Here is a 20,000-nt window from a genome sequence, read left to right on the forward strand (position 1 = left end):
TCCTTTGGTCAGATAATTCTCCATCACAGTTTAAAGAGTGCTATCTATTTTTTTTTTCTGGAATACCTCATAAAAGAAGAATTGTTTTTGCGAATTGACCTTAAATTTTTGTTGGAGGGACATTCTTACTCCATTTGTGACAGGCGATTTGGCTGCATTCAAAAGTATTTTGACTGTCATGAAACAATTGAAACTCCTCAAGATTGGGAATTAATTTTGAGAGATAGCCATCTGAGTAACGTTAAAAGCTACTGGATAACGCCGGATTGCATCATGGACTATAAATCTTTTTTAAGGAGGAAGTACGTTTCCAGAAGTGAAGACGTGGAAAACGCTAAACTCGAGGTGAGAAAGATAGCCTTTTTGCATTTTGGGTACGGAGAAATGGAAGATGAAGAAGGAAACTTGCGTCTATGCAAGCACACTGAAACGACCTTCGTAAGATTCACGCTGAACACAAGGGAAAAACCAAGAATTGTCTCGTTCGTCAAGAAAAAGCAAGCTGGTGATTTAAATCCTGATCACTTAGTTCCAGTAACACAAGAAAGAAAAGCTATTCGCGATGATGTAAAACAAAGCTGTTTGAAGCTTGCTGAAAAATATTTGTCTCAGCGGGCAATAACATTCTACGCCTCATTAATAGGTACCTCTCGAGATAACGATGATGGCGAAAGCTAAAAGTGCAAAAAAAGTATTTGTTTTTGCAGTCATTCATATATTTCATAATAGCAAGGTAATGGAAGAAATTCTTCTGAGGCGCCAAGAACGAGTACTTTATATTGAGAGGTGACGTAGGTCAAATTTCTCAATACAACAATTTTAAATTTTGGGATCATAGAGTAGCAATAAGTTGAATATTGCCCTCTGCTTCTGAATTGCGAGCACACAGCCAGGTGCCCTTGAACATGATCCCCTGTTCCTAAAACCGTTCCTTTTCTCAATCGACACCTAACAAGTATCCTATGTCTTGGCTATGATTTTAATTTTTGGCGAGGCTATGGAGGAAGTGAGGGATGGGGAGGGCGTTATGTCAAAATTTCGCACTCAGACGGCAGCCCCCCAAAACGGTGGCTGCTGTAAGGCATTGGGCATCACATATAGAAAACGTTAATGTGTTGAGTGACATTGACAATAGCTTATCTAATCATTGTGTAAGGTGTTGCCTATTTTGTGAAAAACGCATTCAATAATTCAGGCTAAATAGTAAGCTGAACTTTATTAAGGACTTCACTTCTGACGTTTTGTGCGTCTTATTCTCTTGGTATTTTAAATAGCAGTGACTCTTTCAGCAATTTTGTATCTGTGTTATTCCATAATTAACACTCAAGAACCAGTTTAAACGGCATAATAGTGCGGTAAATAAATGTATAGGAAACTCCACTCTTTATAAACAATTCTTTTGTTATTTAAATTTTGCCAGCCACATAACAAAAGAATCCTTTGTTTCGGCAGCCAATAGATCTTTGGTTGGCACATTAATGACAATAGGTGACGTAACGGTGAATATCGCTATTGTCTTAAACAGAACTAAGCGAGAGTTAACTTTAGCTAAAGAAAGTTAACAAGGGCGTAGAGCTGAAAGTCAGTACATCGCCTCTGAGTTTGTCTTCCATTTATTACGTAAATGGGAGAATGATTGTGACTATATAATGGTGACTTCTTTATTAGATGATCTGGACTGAGGAGAAAGTGACCTCATTTACTCACTAGCTTAAAAATAAAGTATGAATACGGCATAATTATGCATCACGAGAGTTTTTTACTAATTAAGACGCTCTCACACGCGGCATTTTTAAGTTAGTGAGTAAATGACGTCACTTTCCCTTGGATCCAGCTCAAAATAAATAGTTTTTCTCTTTAAATCATTGCATAAAATCTCGCATTTCGAGTATTCAGCATAAGCACTTTCGAACTGCAAAGAAAAACGATAAGTGGTTTTTGATCGTAGTAACACTTTAAGAATAATCATTCTCCCTTACTTGAAAAAAAAACAATTACAGTAGTTTAACCCTTTCACTCCTGTGGGGTTCCCCATTGACGAGTAAAATCGTCTGGCGTTAGAGTAAAATCTATAAGTCTCAGTGGCCCTTACAGGAGTGAAAGGGTTAATTAAATTATGTGCGATAATTTCCTCTCTATTGCCCGTTCACTGTTTACTGCATTCGGTACGAATTTGCAGGTGATCAGCGCCAATATACCCTTCCACGGTTTTTGACCGCCATCTTGACTAGGGGACAAACACGGTTAAATTTACAGTAACTGTATGAGATTTTGGTCGACTTTGAACCGCTGTAGCGTCGCTAAAAAGAGACAGATTTCCAACTTTTGCCACTACTTTAAATAGTTTTATTGATATCATCCATTCAAAGGAAAAAGAGGGCTACCTCTGGGGTGCTTACCATTTAGCCAAAAAATCCGAAAATTTCGGTTTGAGGTCAAATGGAGAGGCAATTTTCCGGAGAATCTTTTCGGAAATTGTGGACAACCTCCAGAGATAGTCCTCTTTTTCCGTTTGGAACGGAGTTCGCGAAATGCTGTTACCATTTGTGAGAATCCTTCCGTTTCCAGGCCCTTTCTCACAAGATCGAGTAAAATATGCGGGATGGAATGCTGTGTAATAAATGGTAAGCGCCATTCTCATCCGGTTTGAACCGGAGTGGCCACGGCTTGGACCATTGATAACAAACTGAGCCTTACCGGGGTGGCAGACCGTAGTTTCTCAACCTGAAATTTCTGCATTGCCTCAGTGTTTACCGATATCACTGCATTGGGCGCTGGACAATCTGCGAGCCATTGAGCCATGCGAATTTCGCATTTAAGGCTAAGCACATATTTTAAAACCGAATAACTGTGTGACTCGCATGGCTTGCCCTGTTGGCTCGCATGACTCGCATCCATGGCTCGCATGACTCGCAGTCATGACTAGCTGGCTAGCAAATTGTCCTAACCCACTGCATTGACTCAAGTTTTCAAGGAATTAACATGCAAATACAAATAAACTTTGTTCTCGTAGGATATTGTGCTTCGAATATTTTGTGGCTGGACTTACTGAAACCAGTGAAATTTAATTATTAGCACCTGAGAGACAACAGTCGTGTCGGGAGACCAAGGAGAATAAAAAAAGTTGCGGTTGAAAAACTACGGGAAAAAAATATATTTGCATAATTAATGTTAATTCCTTGAAGGCTTGATAAATACAGTTAGGAGCAGTCGTGGCTCAGTTGGCTAGTGCGCAGCTTTCGGAGCGAGAGGTCCCCGGTTCGATCCTCGGTGACGTCTGTTTCGACTTTCCTCTGATCCGTGTAGCTATAGCTTTAAATACCCGTAAAACGGAGCACTGATAGAGGGAGGGGGGTAAAGGGCGCACCGTCGGCTTCCATTGATACCAGCCTCGTAGCTGAAGAAACTACCGACGTTAGATAAAGTTACTTTACCTTTTACGATCGGGAACAGCCCAAAGTCCTATTAACTAATAAAAGCGGCATGAGTGCGCAAAAGTTTGTTCACTACGGCTTTCATTTTCCCGTCTTTCAACGCTTTCCGGCTTCGCGAATGTTTTTGAAGTATGTCAGCACGAAGGAGGCGTGACTGTGACTGGATGACACGACTGAGACAATGCAGAAATTTGCGGTTGAGAAACTACGGTCTGCCACTACGGTAAGGCTCAATTTGTTATCAACGGTCGAATCCGTGGCCACTTTGGTGACAAAGCAACCCTTCGAAGGCTGTTTTGTTGCAATATTCACCTGCTGACGTTGCTATTGCGTTGATGATGGGTTGAGATGAAAGCTCAATCTTTGTCAATTGATTCTGATGTGGAGTTGTGACCGTGGGAACAGTTTAATTGGTGTCTCCTGAGAATTTAGTCTCCGGCCTTGGGATTTTATTATAACCGTTGACAACCCAGAAATTGAAAAATGGCTCAAATCGCGTCGGGTCTGGAAAATAACCACATAGGAAGGAAGCTATCCACAATGGCAATAACGTTAGGCTTTTTAATTGAGATTTTTTTCATATGATTATCTTCTTAAGCTTTTTATCAGGATTCTCATACAAATCGTTATATTTTTGTTGGCCATGCCCACACTGAGCTTGGGGAGCCTGCGCTTAAACCTTACGTTCGAATATGTCCTCCATGGCCAGACAGTATCCCACCATCCTTTAATTTCTGTGTAGTCGACGACATGATCGCAGTGCACTTGCTTTTGTAGATATCAGCAAGATAGTGATCAAACAACAAACCAGCATTACTAATCTTCTTCTTCATGCAATGTCATGGGTTAATAATGCCTGCTGCAATAGCCGCTTCCTTTTCCTTGCAGCCTGGGCTTGTTTAAAAAACATAAAAGCAAGCAAACTCTCGTCAATTCTCCGTCAGGAACATCGTCCGCCATTTTGGATTTATCCGTAATACCGCTGGTTTGAAATCATCTCTTTTGTAAAAGCCCAGTGAATAATTAAACTTAGAAAATAGGGGAAATAGGAAAATATGACATTAGCTATCAAGTACAACATGGTTGCGAAGTGAACTCTAATTACTACATGTAGTAAGATATCAATGTTTGGAAACCTTTTTCCCAAGGAGATCTGTTGAGACGTTGCTCGATATACAAGGCACATCTATGTTATAGCAACAATCAGTAATGGTGGGAGGACACGAGGTGTCATGTTGCAGGGAAATGTTGGAGCGACAAAAAAACTTGTGTAGTGCACATTGAGGCGACATGTAGCAGGGACAAAATCACAACAAGTTGAACTTCATGGGACACGTCGCGGGGACAAAATCACCGCAAATTGGAGTTGCACAAACATAAAAGAATCAGCTCACGCGAGGGGACATGTCGCTGCAACATATCCCTGGGACATGTACCCGCAACATTTTCATGTGTGTGCAAATGTTCTGATTTTGTCCCTGCTCCATGTCCCCCCTACACGACTTTAATGCGTCTCGCCTCAGTGTGTACTACATACCTTTTTGTCTCCGTAACATGTCGCTACAACATGTCCCTGCAACATGACCCCTCGTGTCTCCCCACCTTAAAGCCAAATTAGTCATCGAGCCTGTGGCGCTTGGTTCTACTTTCTCAGGTCAATTTTGCAAACAACGTGTGCCAGGTACTAGGCAGACAATATTAGCTCTACTTTTTAATAAATTATACACAGGTTAAAGCTCATATTCCGATACCTGTCAATTATTGACCATGAAAGTTTATAATTCATAATACACAGGTACATTAACCCTAACGCCAGTTCGTCTTTCTAATCGCATTTGATAGCGATGTTTGTTTTGAGGTAAAGTTCTTCATTGGAGATGATTCTCGGCCAGAAGATCCTGAGAATTCTCCTAAAAATATTTTTGTTTGCAATACATTTGCCATGATTGCCAAAACATCCAAGAGTCCGCACCACATAAGACTGAGGGAACGATGCTCTAAACAAACCTGCGGAACGCACGAGAGATGCATAGGGAACGACAGACCGAATGATAAAAATATAAAGGGGAGGGGATGGGGGCTGTACCCTGAACGACGACAAACAAAAAGGATAATTTTATTTGGGCGAAATTTATTAGTCATTTGCAACAGTAAATGGGAAAGTGGTGTTACTTTAAGGTCGTTATTATGACTGACTTCTAAACTACAAAGTTTGTTATATATCTTCAAATTCTAACCTCGGACTGGGACTGAGTGACTCAAATGTTTTTGCTCGAGTGTTCCTCGGACAGAACATATGGTTGGCCAATTGTTATACTACATGAAAGGAAAATCGCCTCATGTTATGATGATCATGAACACACTGATTAATAAGCGTTAAATTATTTCTGACAATTGGATGACACATATCTAAATTATTAAAAAACAGCAAATAGATGAAACTTAAGTCGTTAATCGTTGTTTTTTTGTGTGGGTTTTTTTTTTTTTTTTTTTTTGACAATTGGGAATGGGAGCTAACGAGCAGGTGTCTTTATCACGTAAGGCGATGGTTATAGCAGACGTAGTGGAGGCGATATGCAACTGTAGCATTTACTTGTTTTGTATAACCCGCCGGTATACAATGAAATCTAAATGCAGACATCCGCTTTCGAAATGCAACTATGACAATGGACAGAGGTCTTCACACCGCAGTAGGAAAAAAATTAAAAATTACAAAAATTGCCCTATTACATAAAATTACGCAACGCAATGCTGATGGATTATTTACTTTTAAAATTAATTTCGACCTTTTATCATTACTTTCTGCTTTTCACAAATACTTATTGTTTCTTCGGATATGGTTATCCTTCGTTCACTTTGGCTGGTCGCTGTTGTATTCATCCATCATTGATAGAACCAGGAACGACTCCCATTTCCACCTTCGATTTGTCTCTCGGAGAATGGGCAATGCGCTTGGGAATTCTTTCAAACATTACACAAAACAGGAAAAATAAAGGGAATGTTAGATTAATAATCAAATTTATGAATTTTAAGTATGTACATCTCTCTACTTATATCTTTGTACACATTTTAGTTTATTCATCAATGGTGGAAAGGTGTAGTCCGTGGGAATTATATGTAGGAAGCAAGTTGTTTGGCAACGGGCAAAAGGCAACTGAAAATCAGAGTACTAGGCAGGAATCGAACCTACGACCTCCGTAACTCCGGTCGAATGTTCTACCTATTGAGCTACTAGAACTCACTGTTGAAGTAGTTCGTTTTATCTAAGTCCTGAATGGCCTACAATACTCGTCAAAAATCTTGAAACACTTGTGTCTGTTTCCCCTTTCCCAATGTTGATTTGGGTATCACAGTGGTCTCGGTGCTTTAAAACGCGCGTGTCTCAACATTGGGGAGGGAGAAGGCACATTTCAGTGGGGAAAACAGCGTGAAGTAGAAATCTCAGGATTTTTCCAGAAAATTCGAGAGAAACGGTGTCTGTTTCAACGTTTTGTGACGAGTATTGTAGGTCTATCTAGGTCCTGAACGACCTACCTCTCCAGTGAGTAACTCATAGGTAGAGCATCCGACCGGCGTTACGGAAGTCGTAAGTTCTGCCTAGGATTCTGATGTTCAGTTGTTCTTTCGCCCGTTGCCAAGCAACTTGCTTTCTACATACATTGTAGTTTGTAGTCGTAGGATGCATTTTGACACGCATTTCTTATTCCAAGTTTTGACTTTAATAAACTGATTTATATTGATTTGATCAGGTCACTTCTTATCTATACTTTAACTCCTTTCTTGGAGTGTACAGAAGAGCACTTCGAGAGAAACGTAGCTTGCTCAACACCATAGCTCATGGGTGCACTCAGGGATCAACCCGTATTGTAATGCAATTACCATCATAAGACTTCCAAGCCAACCAGGACGCGAAGCAGTACTCCCCATGCAGAAAATTTTACAAAAATTATTGCATTGTTCTTAAGCCTGCATCAAATCGTGAGTTTTTCATTGATTGATTTCTGGTAATAAATATAACAAATGGCGTAAAGATCACCAGTTTTGTCCTACCTGTTCTTTGGTTTACTGCATTTCCATATTATAACAGCAATGATAATGACCAACAGCCCACCGGCAACGGAACCCGCAATGATGTAAGGCATCTTGTCAGAGGCCTTCTCAATGGGCCTAGATGGAGCTGCTGTTGAAGTTACGGTTGTTGACGTTTCAGCGACGAGGGTTTGCACGCTCGAAATGTTACCATTAATAGAGTTTGAAATGTTTGCAATAGACCCTTTAACGATGGAAATGAGGTTGCCTTTCGAGATGGTGTCAACATTGGGAGTTCCAAGTGGAAATTGCAAGTAGAATGCTAAGCTTGCCAGTAGGGGGTCGGTAAAGATCTGTTTTGGGTAACCTGGAAGAATGTGAACTCCCCTCATCAAACAGAAGCATCGGACCGAAAATACTGTTAACGCTAACAAATGCGAACTCAGCAAGGTACAGATTTTGTTAGCTTGCTTTATGCAAAACAAGAACATCATTCTAGAGTGGAAATCAAGGTTACGCGGCACACGGCAAATACAAACTCACGATTTAATTAACTTAACACACCAGAAAGACGCTAACCTCATTTTGACAAGAAAATGCTTTACTATTGCCATAAAAACTATCCAGTTAAGCTCGCATATCATAAAACATGATGAATTCATAAAGGCCTCCTTTTCCAGCGAACAATTTTTTGAAACAAACAACATATTTGCTATTAGAGGCAAAAACCCCTTCTATTTCATTACGTGCGTGAAGAGAAGAAACTCAATCGTTTCAAATATGCGCAATATTGCAACAAACTAAATCTCAGGATCAAACGGTTTAGATGAAGAACCTTTTCCTTGAATAATGAAGCACAAAATACACGACAAGCTTTCCTTCAAATAATTCTTGGCTGTTACATTTCCAATTATTTTTTTTACCTGAAGACTGTGCAGAGTTGATCACAGATCCACGTAAGGTGTTCGATTCGTTCTCTGTCTTTGTTGAACCCATGAGTTACCAGAGAATTTTCCATTTGGTTTCAGTGTTTTACATAACAGCACACTTGGTAAAAATTATTTTAGAAATACAGCTCACTTTGATTTCGGCTCGACAGGCGATAGATTGTTGTCGAAGTCCATTACTCGTCGCTTTTGAGATTCCAGGTGTTGGTTTTTCACCGACTGCCTAGTTTATCCAACTGACTTTTCATTATTGAGCTCCATAAGGGTATATTTTGTTTAAGGATCCACTAAAACGTCATTCGCGTTACATGACTTTCGACGCCATTGCAGGCTAAGTTGATGATTCTACTGTGTCCACTCGATCCTAAGAAAATACGCGCAGAAGGCTCTATGCACAAAGACACCACTTACCAGGGGAGTGACAGGCAAGACTTTTACCGACACGGAAGAAAAAAAAAAAACCGAACAAATGCCACACACTTTCCGACTGGGACTGCCATACGGCAACCCAGTAATAACTTTGTTTACCCTCGAATTTTAGAGTGGCTCGTAGCTAATATCACCGAGCATTGAACATACATACATATTGTTAAGAATCCCATCAGGCGGGAGGCAAATCAGAGTTACGTAACTCCTGCTCTGCGGAATGTTTTGAAGTTATAGACCGTGCGACCACAAAATTCCAGGTCAAGATAAAAGAAGCGTTACATATTTCCCGGGAGCAACCTTCTTTAAATGAGCAATTATATCATGTTAATTTAACTCTCTCGTTCTAATCAACATGTTCCATTGTACACTCTTTTTTTGTTACCTTTGGCTATTTTGTTAGATTCCCAATTTATTTCACGTTGTTATTTATCTTTGTTTAGCATATTATAAATTCAAATGTAACTTCAAAATAATTCTACTTTCAACTGAAGATGGTCGTTGCACGACCGAAACATGTCTTGCAAATTAATTTCAAATGTGTCGTCACTTTTATAAAAACAAAACAAATGAAGGAAAGATGAAACAAACGAAACAGAAAAGTGAATGGAAAAATAGCAAAAGCAGAAAAATAAGCTGTGTACCTGGTAGGTGTCGATCTGCAGTCGTCCGTTTCTGAACAGTGTTTCGTTGCTGCCGTTGCAACTGCAGCCTTAAATGCTTCTTGTAGAGGTTGGTTCCACTGAAAAGGAATAGCAAAGAATATCCAAGACAGACCTCTAAAACGAGGCATATGTCGTGACAGCGAAAATTATATGGCGTGAACTGCTTTATTTACTCAGTATCCCAAATTTTCATTTCAGGTTTACGTAGTGAGACGTTGTAACTAACTAATCTGCTAATTTGGGAAGCGTTTTTTTCGGATAAGGATTGAAAGTTATTCAGCATTCCATGATTCGTTTGACAAAGCAGTTATAAGGGACATTCCACTTATAAAAGCAAATTCAGACTAGCTGTTCACAGCCTTCCTTTTTGTCAACGCACGTGAAGGAAAAAGCGTGCGAAGCGAGCGCGACTGCGAGCGCGAAAGCGTAAACTCTCCCGATTTTACGCAGGAGTCCAGTTCTCTCGCGATTCTATCCGCGCCTTCAGCGATCGAATAAAAAAAGAAGGCTGTAGACAGTACCACCGAAACAGTGAATAAATATTTTTACGTAAATTATACAAAACGAAAATATTATCCGACCTGAGACACATTTAACCCCTGTATCTCCAACTCGACAGACTGGCTTCTCTCCTCGTCAGATGGTGTTCGCGGTTCTTCGGCAGGCGGAGGCGGAGGAAGCTCAGTTCCTTTTTCAAGTCCTTTCAGCAAATAGACAAACATGTACTTCAAAACTAGCACACTGCATATTAACACAACTCTATTAAACATAGTAATTCAGAACACTAGAAGTGATGTTTAGTTCTTCTAATATGAAGAATGCACAATGCACAAACTTTCTTTATCTAGCGTTTAAGGCAAGACCTCTCGAGTAATAAAGTACCCGAACATGCTTTTCCGTCTCCTGAATAGCCGCTTTTGCATGTGCACACGTATGATCCTTTGGTATTAGTACAAACAGCCTTGACATCACAGTTGTGAGAGCTGGTAGAACACTCGTCGATATCTACGGGAAAAGGCAGAGGGAATTCAACATGTTAGCCAATCAAACCAACACTGAAAATGGCATACCTAATATGTTTACAAGTCTTATTAGGATTCTGACTGTTTTATACACTTAACCCATCTTACAGCATTTAATCTGGTGGACGTACCTTGTCCCGTTGAGTGCAGCGTTCCCTTTCGAACGCAGAGTTAGACGAGATGGAAACGCTTGGAAACGGAACGCTACGAAAAGGCTTGTTTAGTTCGTTCAACCTCAAGCTTTTCTTAACTATTTTAGTCGACATCAGCCCCACCCTTGCCATGTGAACCTTACCAGTCTCACAAAGATCCCCTGTGTATCCTACTGGACAAATACATGAGTAATTGTTGACACCATCTACGCATAATCCGCCATTAGCACACGCGTTTAGAAGACAGTCGTCTATATCTAAAATAATAGGAGAGAATTATGAGTTTATCTTATTAACCAATTCTTCGATCACAGATCACATTCTACCGAAATCACCAAAAAGCAAGCTTTACCAGGCTTACACTTTTCCCAGTGTTTTCCTTCCCATGCAGATACATGACTAACTGCTAATGCCATCTGGATTTATTCCACCATTACTATCACATTCGTTGATTAGACAATCGTCAATGAAAATTTTCAAAAGCCGATTCATTTCATTCGTCCAACGTCACGGAGGCTAAAACAAGCGACGTTTCTGGGCACAGATGGTAACCGGAAGTGAATACTTTGCATGCCAGGACAATAGTGTCTCCCAGATTTTTAAACTAATCGTCTCTAATGAAGAAAAGATACTCAGCAATAAAAGAGGGTCCTGAGAGGGGAGGGGGGGCGGGGGGTACCAATCCCATTTCCCAGATGAAATATTGGTAAAATACCAGTCCCAATCAAATGGTGTTAATAGCACAAGTATTATTAATACCTTTAAAAATACAACCACACTTTTGAGTTTAAGGAAGGTGTTTCGATGTTTCAAACATTATTATCAGCCTTAGTGAATGTAACAATAAAATTTTTTCAAGATAATCCATATATATATATATATATATATGATATATATAATATATGTATATATATATGTGGTTTTTTGTTTGTCCATCGTAATCGATGAAGACCACAAACTTGTCATTTTCTATGTCACTTGTTCGCGACGGTGATGATGGGCGCGTAGATGGTTGATTAGGCCAATCTGCGCCCGGAACGATCTATAACAGTGTGGGCATGGAATACATGCAGGGAAACCTGACAGAGGAACGACGGGTTTTGATTTTCTTGCTGATCTGCGTTGTTGCGCAGCAGCCACCCTGTTTGCTTCACATGAGGCTGCTCTGCTATGGATGGCCGCCCGCCATTTGGTGCGGTTTTGTGCCAGCTCTTCCCAGGATGAAGGGTTAATAGAGAACTCCTCAAGTGAGCGTTTCAGGGTGTACTTGAAATGTTTCCTTTCCTTTATATATTACATATTACATATATAACTATCAATTAACATAAGACAGCAAAATGGGAGCTTGAAAGTTGCCTTTTCGAGTAGGCATCTGTACAATGGTATTTCTTCTTATGTATATTACCAAGCTGTTCTAAACAAAAAATGAATATAGGATAAATAAGATAAGTCCCGAAACGTTTACAAGGATAAAGAAACTCAATCGAGCAGTTAAGTGCGTCACCTTGACCGATTAAAGAGACGACAGTATGAATATCTTCAGGAGTAAACATAAAATCTCGAACACTGAAAAATAACTGGACGATTCCTAGTATTTAGAGCACATTATCTTCGATCCCGTCACGAAAGTTTGCCTTTCTTCGCGTTATTCATTGCATTGGCTCACCTTGGCATTTGTCGTCAACCCAATTCAGTCCTTCCCCACAAACACAGTCGTAAGACCCAGGTTTGTTTTCGCACCGCATGGATTCATCTTGGCACTCATGGGTGAACAGCAAACACTCGTCGATATCTGTGGTATAAGGATATTACACCATTCGATTTAGTTCATAAATCAGAAGCAGCCCTTCACGTCTATTCTCAAGACAAACTCCCCCAAAAAAACAACGTCCTTTACACAAATGAGAGTACGATCGCAACCATACTCTTTTTAATCTTTTTGTTCTTATGTAGCTAAACGAAGGGGCTGGGAGGGAGACAAGGGGAAAAGGGGGGGGGGGGGGGGGGGGTAGAAAGTATCTGTTGCAACATATAGCGTTGTACTGGCATAGAGGGCTTTTCTAGCCGTCTGATTAAAGCAAATCACTCATGCAAACGGTAAAACTTTAAAGGGAAACACATCAGACTTTTTGTAAGTATAATTTACCGTTGCAAGTGAAGTTATCAGCATCGAGAGTATAACCATCTACACATGAGCAGACATAGCCTCCGTCGGTATTATTACACCGTTGGTCGCAGCGGTTGAATTCAAACGATTCACACTCGTCTTTATCTGAAAGAAAAACAAGAAGAAAAAAATTTAATTGGGGAGTCCTTGTCTCAGAGAAAAAAATGCCCGTATATTTCAATAAAGATAGTTTATAGAGTTCCTTCATGTCAGTTTATGTCAGGTGCGTGTGTGTGTGTGTGTGTGTGTGTGTGTCTGTGTGGGAGGGGGGGGGGGGGGTTGTTAGTTGAAGATCCCTCTTAGCGTTTCCAAGAGCTTGACAAGTAAATGATGCATGTTATATCATTACCTTACAACTAATTTTGGCGCAGAATATGGCTGTAACACCTTACAATAATATATAGATTTAGCCAAGCCTAAAAGCGGACCTCCCTGGCTATTTATTCTTACTGCCTGTAGCGTTAGTGAAAATAAAAGGTTTCGAATTGTCCGCATTTTGATGTTTCCGGTGCTGCTTTCTTTGCTTTCTTCTATAGAAAAATTCATTGCCTAACTAGCGAATTCCACGGTAAATTTTACGCTAAAAACCAATATCGCATGAATCACGAAGTGATGAGTACGATATCGGTTTTTCGAGTGAAACTTACTTTGAAATTCACCTGTTTGGCAATAAATTTTTCTTGAACCACGTAAATTTTAAAAGAAACCAAGCACACCCTCAGCGAGCGAATGGAAAAGGAAAAAAGTCATTCATTTCAGAGTCAACTGTCAATAGCCAGTGAATGGGAATCACGCTAAAATTAGAAGCCAGTCAGTTCAAGGTCAAAAAAGAGTTTTACTGATGTACTTCATTCCACCTTATCTCTAAAAAAAGAGATCATTCACATTTTGATTTACTTCACTGGAACACGCCAGGTTGGCTTGGAACAAGAATCGGCAAAATACGGCAATGCAACCAAGACAGAACGAACTTCAAACAAGATCCGCTCCAACACTTAAATAACGTGTAGGTGCTTTACTGAAACAAACTTCTGAAAACACAAGCTAGTGAAATTTCCCCCTAATTTTACGAGAACTCACTGCGATTACGTGTTTATAACATAAGGGCACAATTTTCTTGTCACTGTCGAGGCACATCGAAAACCAGTTGGGTACACGGATTAAAAAGCACTGGTACGATCGCATTTTAGCCGGCAAAACAAACAAGCAAATCAAATTTTTCTTTATGTCCAAAAGAGTACAGATAGTTGTTATTTAATTCCAGTTGACAATAAAAATTCGATTTTCATTCCTGAACAAAGGAAAAACCGATGAAACCACTTTTTGAAAATAACAACGGTTTAGTGCCCAAGGAAAGAATTTGTGGAGTAACTTATTGCACTAAGTATGAGCTGTTAATGGTATTCTGTTTTGTAGTTGTCGTTCTCTTTCCCTCTCCTTTCGTTTCTGTTCTAGTCATAGGTCCTCCAGGCATCATGTAACTTTATCTGAGCTTCTAAAGATATGCTAAAAATTGCAATACAGAGAAAAAGGTAGCTCTAAGCAAATTAAAATTAAACACTCAGCTTTAAGTTTACATTCCTCCGATACTTGACTTAAATAACTGCGTAGCCGCCAGTGTGGACCCAACTATCGTTATATGTCAAACTGGATTGAAACCAGCGAAAAATGCAGAAAGAAAACATTTTCCAAACCGTTTTCCATCTGAACACGAAAAGAGTTGACCGTGTAACAACTATAGTTGATGTAGTATCGCCGTGTAGCTGCATCGAGCCACAGAAAGCGCGCGAAAAATGAAGCCTCGCTTATGTTTAGGTGAGTTCACCTGGCTTGAGCCTGCAATCCAATCGAAAAACTGACCTCGGTGAACTCTACGCTTGAGCCTGCGATATGGTCACGTGATACTGATCAGCGGATACCTTGTTTTGACGGGTGTCAATGTCCAATATTAAAGATATATGGTGGAAACTAGCATGATACTGGTTACATTGGCATACATGGATGGGTGGACGTACGTACGGACGGTCGTGACGTCATGGCTATAAAACCAACATTTCTCGCATCGATGGTTTATCATATTTTCTTAACTATGGTGCTCTGCGCGCTCGCGCCGAAGGCACGCGTTGAGCTCCGCTATTACATTTTAATATAAGTGTTAATGATTTCGTAGCTCATACACAACTTTCTTGTCACGTAAGATCTCCTACATCTATAACAAGAAAGCTTTCAACCAAATTTCAGCAAATTGTATCAAGGAACAGCTACTGAAATGGACAGTCGCCAAGAGAAAATACTCTTGACAACTAAAAAAAATACGGGGGAGGGCACCACCTACCTTTGCATGTTTTTCCTTCCTGTTGTAAAGCATATCCTTTTCTGCAAGCACACTTTTCCTTTCCATCAGACAGCAAGCAGATATCTTCGCAGCCAATTAAATTTTCTGGACAAAGGTCCTTGGCTAAAAAATGAAAGGGGAATATTATTTGTTTGTAATGATCTTTGTATCCATTCCGGAAGACCTATTAAGTGAAGTAGCGAATGCAATGCAAACTGTCACAAGTAGTCAGAAATGGTAATAACATGTGATCCTTCGGTCTTCAAAAAGCCGTTAAATGTTTTCAAATAACTCACCTATGCAGTCCTTTGGATTAGCGGGATCCACTTTAAAGTCTGCATCACATTTGCAAGTGTATGAACCCAATGTATTCTCGCAGATCTGCATACATCCTCCGCTCCCCAACCCGCATTCATTAATGTCTGCAATAAGACATCAGGGTGAGTAGGTATGTTACCTTAGGAGGAGAGGAAGGAGGAGGAGAAGTAGAACATTTATAAATTTTCGTTGCATTATTGCTTTAAAAAGGGTCTAACCTGTTCTTTGACCTGGAAGACGAGACCATATTTTCTTTGGTATATGGTCAACGTGGTGCGACCCCGATAAAATGATCATTGAAAACTTCTTTAGATTTATTGACCTGACTTGCAGTTGTTAATTTTGTAACTAGCTAGTTGTCACAGCGTAGCTTGCCAGGGTTCCTTTTGATATCAGAGTCAGCTTTCACCCTGACTGGGCTACCTTGGCTTAAATAAATAAACAGTACATAGGCAAACTTAACCTTATGGTGACAAGCCATTTGCCAGAAGAGCGGAAGAGAGGAGAGGACATGAGCCAAGAGTGGAGTGTAGAGGAGAGCAGAGAATAGGAGGGGAAAGGAAGGGAAAGGCGAGGAGAACTGAGACGAGAAGAGGAAAGTAGAGCAAAGAAGAGCACAGGATGGAAGAGAAGAGGAGGACAGAGAAAAGCAGAAATTAGAGAAGAGTAGAGCACAGCGGAGCTGAGGAGAGGAGAACAAAGGAGAGGAGAGGGAAAAAAAGAGATTAGGAGAGTAGAGCAGAACACAACAGAACAGAGCAGCATAACAATGAATCTATCTTTGTAAACAGTTGCTATATATGCTAACCATCACAACTCTTCTTGTCCTGAGAGTTTAGAAGATATCCAGCATCGCAGTCACACTGAAATGATCCGTGATTGTTCAAGCAATTTTGTCCACAGCTTCCGTTATTCGTCGCACATTCGTCAATATCTGAAACGTTTTAAATACAAAATGTTACTTGCAAGTCTTTTCAGCTTGTGGTATTAAAGACCTAGGATTACTTTTCTGTGCTGAACGCTGGGACACAATAAATTTAGTTTGTTGATTTCAGTGCCGTAAATATCACAAGTCATGATGAAATGGCGCCGACGAGCGTCATATCTCGGTAGATTTACTTTGTGGCACAACGGCCGCCAAGCTACACAACTCGGTAGATTTACTTTGGGGCACAACGGCCGCCGAGCAAAACAACCCGGTTTGATGCAAGCGCGAGGAGTCGCACACATTTTCCAAGGACAGTGACGAACCATGCTTAATTCAAAGTAAAATTTTACCGACGTCAGTTGACAGACCTTCAGCAATCTTTCAGCTCTTTTCAACGATGAACGATGGAAGATTATCACACCTCACCAAACGATGGAATAATCAACGCCGACGACGCACGAATCACCACGTGCGTTAGTTCGTCAAAGTGAGGCAAAACGTAACAAAGCGCCTCAAAGCGAGGCAAAAGTGTGTCGACGACGGCGAAAATGCAATCTCGAAAAAACTTCCCTTACAACACAAATTAGGGGTTGCGTTCTCGTACCTCGAACGCAATAAACTGGAAAAATGAACTCAGAAAAATAAAAATCGAAATTTAGCTTCACGGGTGTGGCAAAAAGTGGTTGCCACGGGCGAAAACCATCAAAGTTTCCGCGATGGATAAAGAAACAATTAAGGGAAGTTTTAGCGTCGCAAGTTAAGGAGTGGAGAAAGGTACACGCGAGACTTAAAGACCTAAAGACCTAAAGGACCATTCCTACCCCTAAATCAAACCCCATTTCAAAGCTGCAAAAAACACCTCCACCGGGCGAGGAGGACTGAGAGAAGGTGGAGGGGTGGGGGAAGATTGCTATCCATTACCTGTACATTCGACTCCATCTCCTGTTAACCCATCTGGACAAGGACCACAATCGAAGCCTGACTCGTTTGCAGGTGGCTTTAAATCAATGCACTGGACCCCCGGATAGCATGGTTGAAAATTTTCTTTACATGCATCTAGGTCCGCCTCACAAAATGTGCCGGTATAACCATTTTGACACACACACGAAAGTGTATTGAATCTTTCACCGTTGTTATCTGCGTCATTTTCATCTACAGGTACACATGTTCCTTGATTGTGGCATGCGCACACGTTTATCACTGGCAGCAGTATGGTAGCTTGCTTGGAATCGTCAGCTACCACAAACTCTATATCAATCTATAAGAAAAAAAAAATTAAAAGAAAATTTGCCAGTTAAAAAGATGTTTCAAATTTAACCCAGCACCAAAAATTATTCTTAACCTATAACTTGAATCTTGGGTATACAGCTACATGTGCACGGTTACTTCTCCGCTGATGACAGGCTATAAAATTTTAGGAAGTCAATAAATAAACTTTTTGACAGTGCTAATAAGAGTTATTGAACAGGGGATTTCCATCGACGTTTATGGAATTGGTAACAAAGTACTTTTTATCAACGCATAGCTCTGATTAAATGAGCTACATAAATAAAATGTAATATGCCGACGCGGGGGGGTTGACCTACGTATTAACTGACGACAGAACGCGTACGATCTAAAATAAAGCAGTATACACAAGCACTATTGTCGTGTATTGCACAATCATTATCATCGTCATCATAACTGTCATGAAAAGAAAAAAAACTATCATCTTCATCTTTAACATTGAGATGATGAACGTTTGCAGTCTTTTAACTACCACTTCAGTTTTGATTAGTTACCTCTTCGGTGGTTACATTCCAAGTTAGCGTCACGGACGAAACATTGGTTGATAATTTGGCCCCTTTCGGAAGACTTCCGGAGACGTTGTAGGTGACGGGATCACCGTTGGGATCTTCTGCAGTGACAGTTATGCTGACCGTTGTGTTGACTGTCAAATTAAGCTCGGAAGGCCCAGACAGAATCTTGGGTGGGAAATTATCTAAAAGAGCAAAAGTGTAGGAATACAATGGTATTTTGTACATACTTTCTGAAAGGACTGTTGCTGATTTTCCGGGTTACTTTTATAACAAGGGATATTTCCTCACCCTGAACATCCCCGCCCCCCTCACTTCCTTTTTACTCTTCGCTTGCCGTTCTTTGTACCTCTATCAAATTTGTAACACTTTTTCATCATGGCAATACAATACACTTATTGAAGCATGTCATAATATCAAAACTTGCTTGAAATTCATGACGAAACTTTCAAAAAAGGTCTAACCCAATCAAATAATAAGCCTTATTAAGATGAAATTTATGATGTCAGTTATTTTGGGAGATTTCCAATAACGTGGAAACAAATGGCTTACGTGTATATGTTTCAGAGTGTCTGGTTGGGTTTACTGCAGTCTCACTTATATCAGTTAAGATTTCAGCTATTTCCCTGTTACCATTCAATGTTTCAGCCCATTCCCCAGCTATCAATAAAACTTTTAAATTCAGTTCTCAGCCATAACCTAAAAATGTCGAGATTCTTCAGCTGTTGTGGGTAAAAGTGACACCAATCTTGAGGGCCTAACATAGGGTTGGCGGGATCCGGGATAAGCCTTTTTTTCTCTGGTGAGATGCGGGATATGTAGTGTCGTAGCGTGAGTTATCGTTGGAACGTCGTTATTGTTGTCAACGGTTCTTAGGTGTAGCGTGGTCCTACGGGAGTATTGTATTGTTGTTAAAATATAAAAGCTAGGGCAATTTATTCAAGTAGGGTGTGTGAAATGTAACCGTGTGCGAGATGTAATAAATGTTTTAACGTTCGCTGGCGGATTTTATATCGGGGTTCTACATTTGGCGACGACGATCTTTCTAGTTCGTAGAGTTTCTTTCGAGTTCGTCTGAGTTTTCTTTCAGTTTCGACGACAGTTTATTTGAGATGCCCTTAGGCGGTAGTGAAACGAGCGGAGCTGACGCTTCAAGCGGTGGAACAAGCGATGGAAGCGCTCATGTTACTTTAGATGATGGCTCTTTAAAAGTCTTTGACCCCAAGGGCGATCCACATGGTTTAAGCCAGCTATGGAAGCGGTGGAAAAGAGCATTCAATTTGTACGTTTCTGTAAAAGGAGTAACCGATGATTTGCAACTGCGCTCTCTTCTGTTACACGTAGCTGGTATGGAAGTGCAAGAAGTTTATTTCACGCTAGTGGGCGAAGATACAATCGCTACTTTCCAAGACACCCTAAAAGTACTGGATGATTAGTTCATCTGGAAAGCGAAAGTCCCGTTCGAGAGGCATTTATTTCGGCAGATCGCACAGGAGAATAGTGAAACCGTGGATCAGTTTGTCTCTCGGCTTCGTCAGCGTTCGGTTAGCTGTGATTCGGAGAACAAGAGGACGACTACATTCGCGATCAAGTGATTGATAAATGCTGTTCAAGTCATATGCGTGGCAAGTTTTTATAAAAGGAGGGAACATTAACAGTTGAAGATTTGTTGAGGATCGCAAGATCGCAAGAAGCTGTCGATCGCCAGATGAAAATGATGGTATCAATCGCGGGTGCCGACCAGGTTAATGTGGCTGGTGGGAATAAGCGTTTAGCTAGAA

At 40.5% G+C, this 20,000-nt stretch overlaps 1 protein-coding gene across 1 annotated transcript in view; it reads right to left on the bottom strand.

The window, feature by feature from the left end:
* Positions 1-6,259: 6,259 nt before the first annotated feature.
* LOC138009693 (uncharacterized) overlaps positions 6,260-20,000 on the bottom strand; it is a 54,389-nt gene continuing 40,648 nt past the window's right edge. The window contains exons 26-38 of the mRNA XM_068856732.1: positions 18,205-18,404; positions 17,345-17,681; positions 16,304-16,429; positions 15,474-15,599; positions 15,178-15,300; positions 12,822-12,947; positions 12,342-12,467; positions 10,819-10,932; positions 10,384-10,506; positions 10,083-10,201; positions 9,387-9,578; positions 7,485-7,966; positions 6,260-6,395 (exon numbers count right to left, since the gene is read on the bottom strand). Coding sequence (XP_068712833.1) covers positions 6,311-6,395; positions 7,485-7,966; positions 9,387-9,578; positions 10,083-10,201; positions 10,384-10,506; positions 10,819-10,932; positions 12,342-12,467; positions 12,822-12,947; positions 15,178-15,300; positions 15,474-15,599; positions 16,304-16,429; positions 17,345-17,681; positions 18,205-18,404 — 2,279 coding nt within the window. The 3' untranslated portion in view covers positions 6,260-6,310. The remainder of the gene's footprint in view (positions 6,396-7,484; positions 7,967-9,386; positions 9,579-10,082; positions 10,202-10,383; positions 10,507-10,818; positions 10,933-12,341; positions 12,468-12,821; positions 12,948-15,177; positions 15,301-15,473; positions 15,600-16,303; positions 16,430-17,344; positions 17,682-18,204; positions 18,405-20,000) is intronic.

The sequence above is a fragment of the Montipora foliosa genome, chromosome 7 (genome assembly GCF_036669935.1).
Source record: "Montipora foliosa isolate CH-2021 chromosome 7, ASM3666993v2, whole genome shotgun sequence".
NCBI lineage: Eukaryota > Metazoa > Cnidaria > Anthozoa > Scleractinia > Acroporidae > Montipora > Montipora foliosa.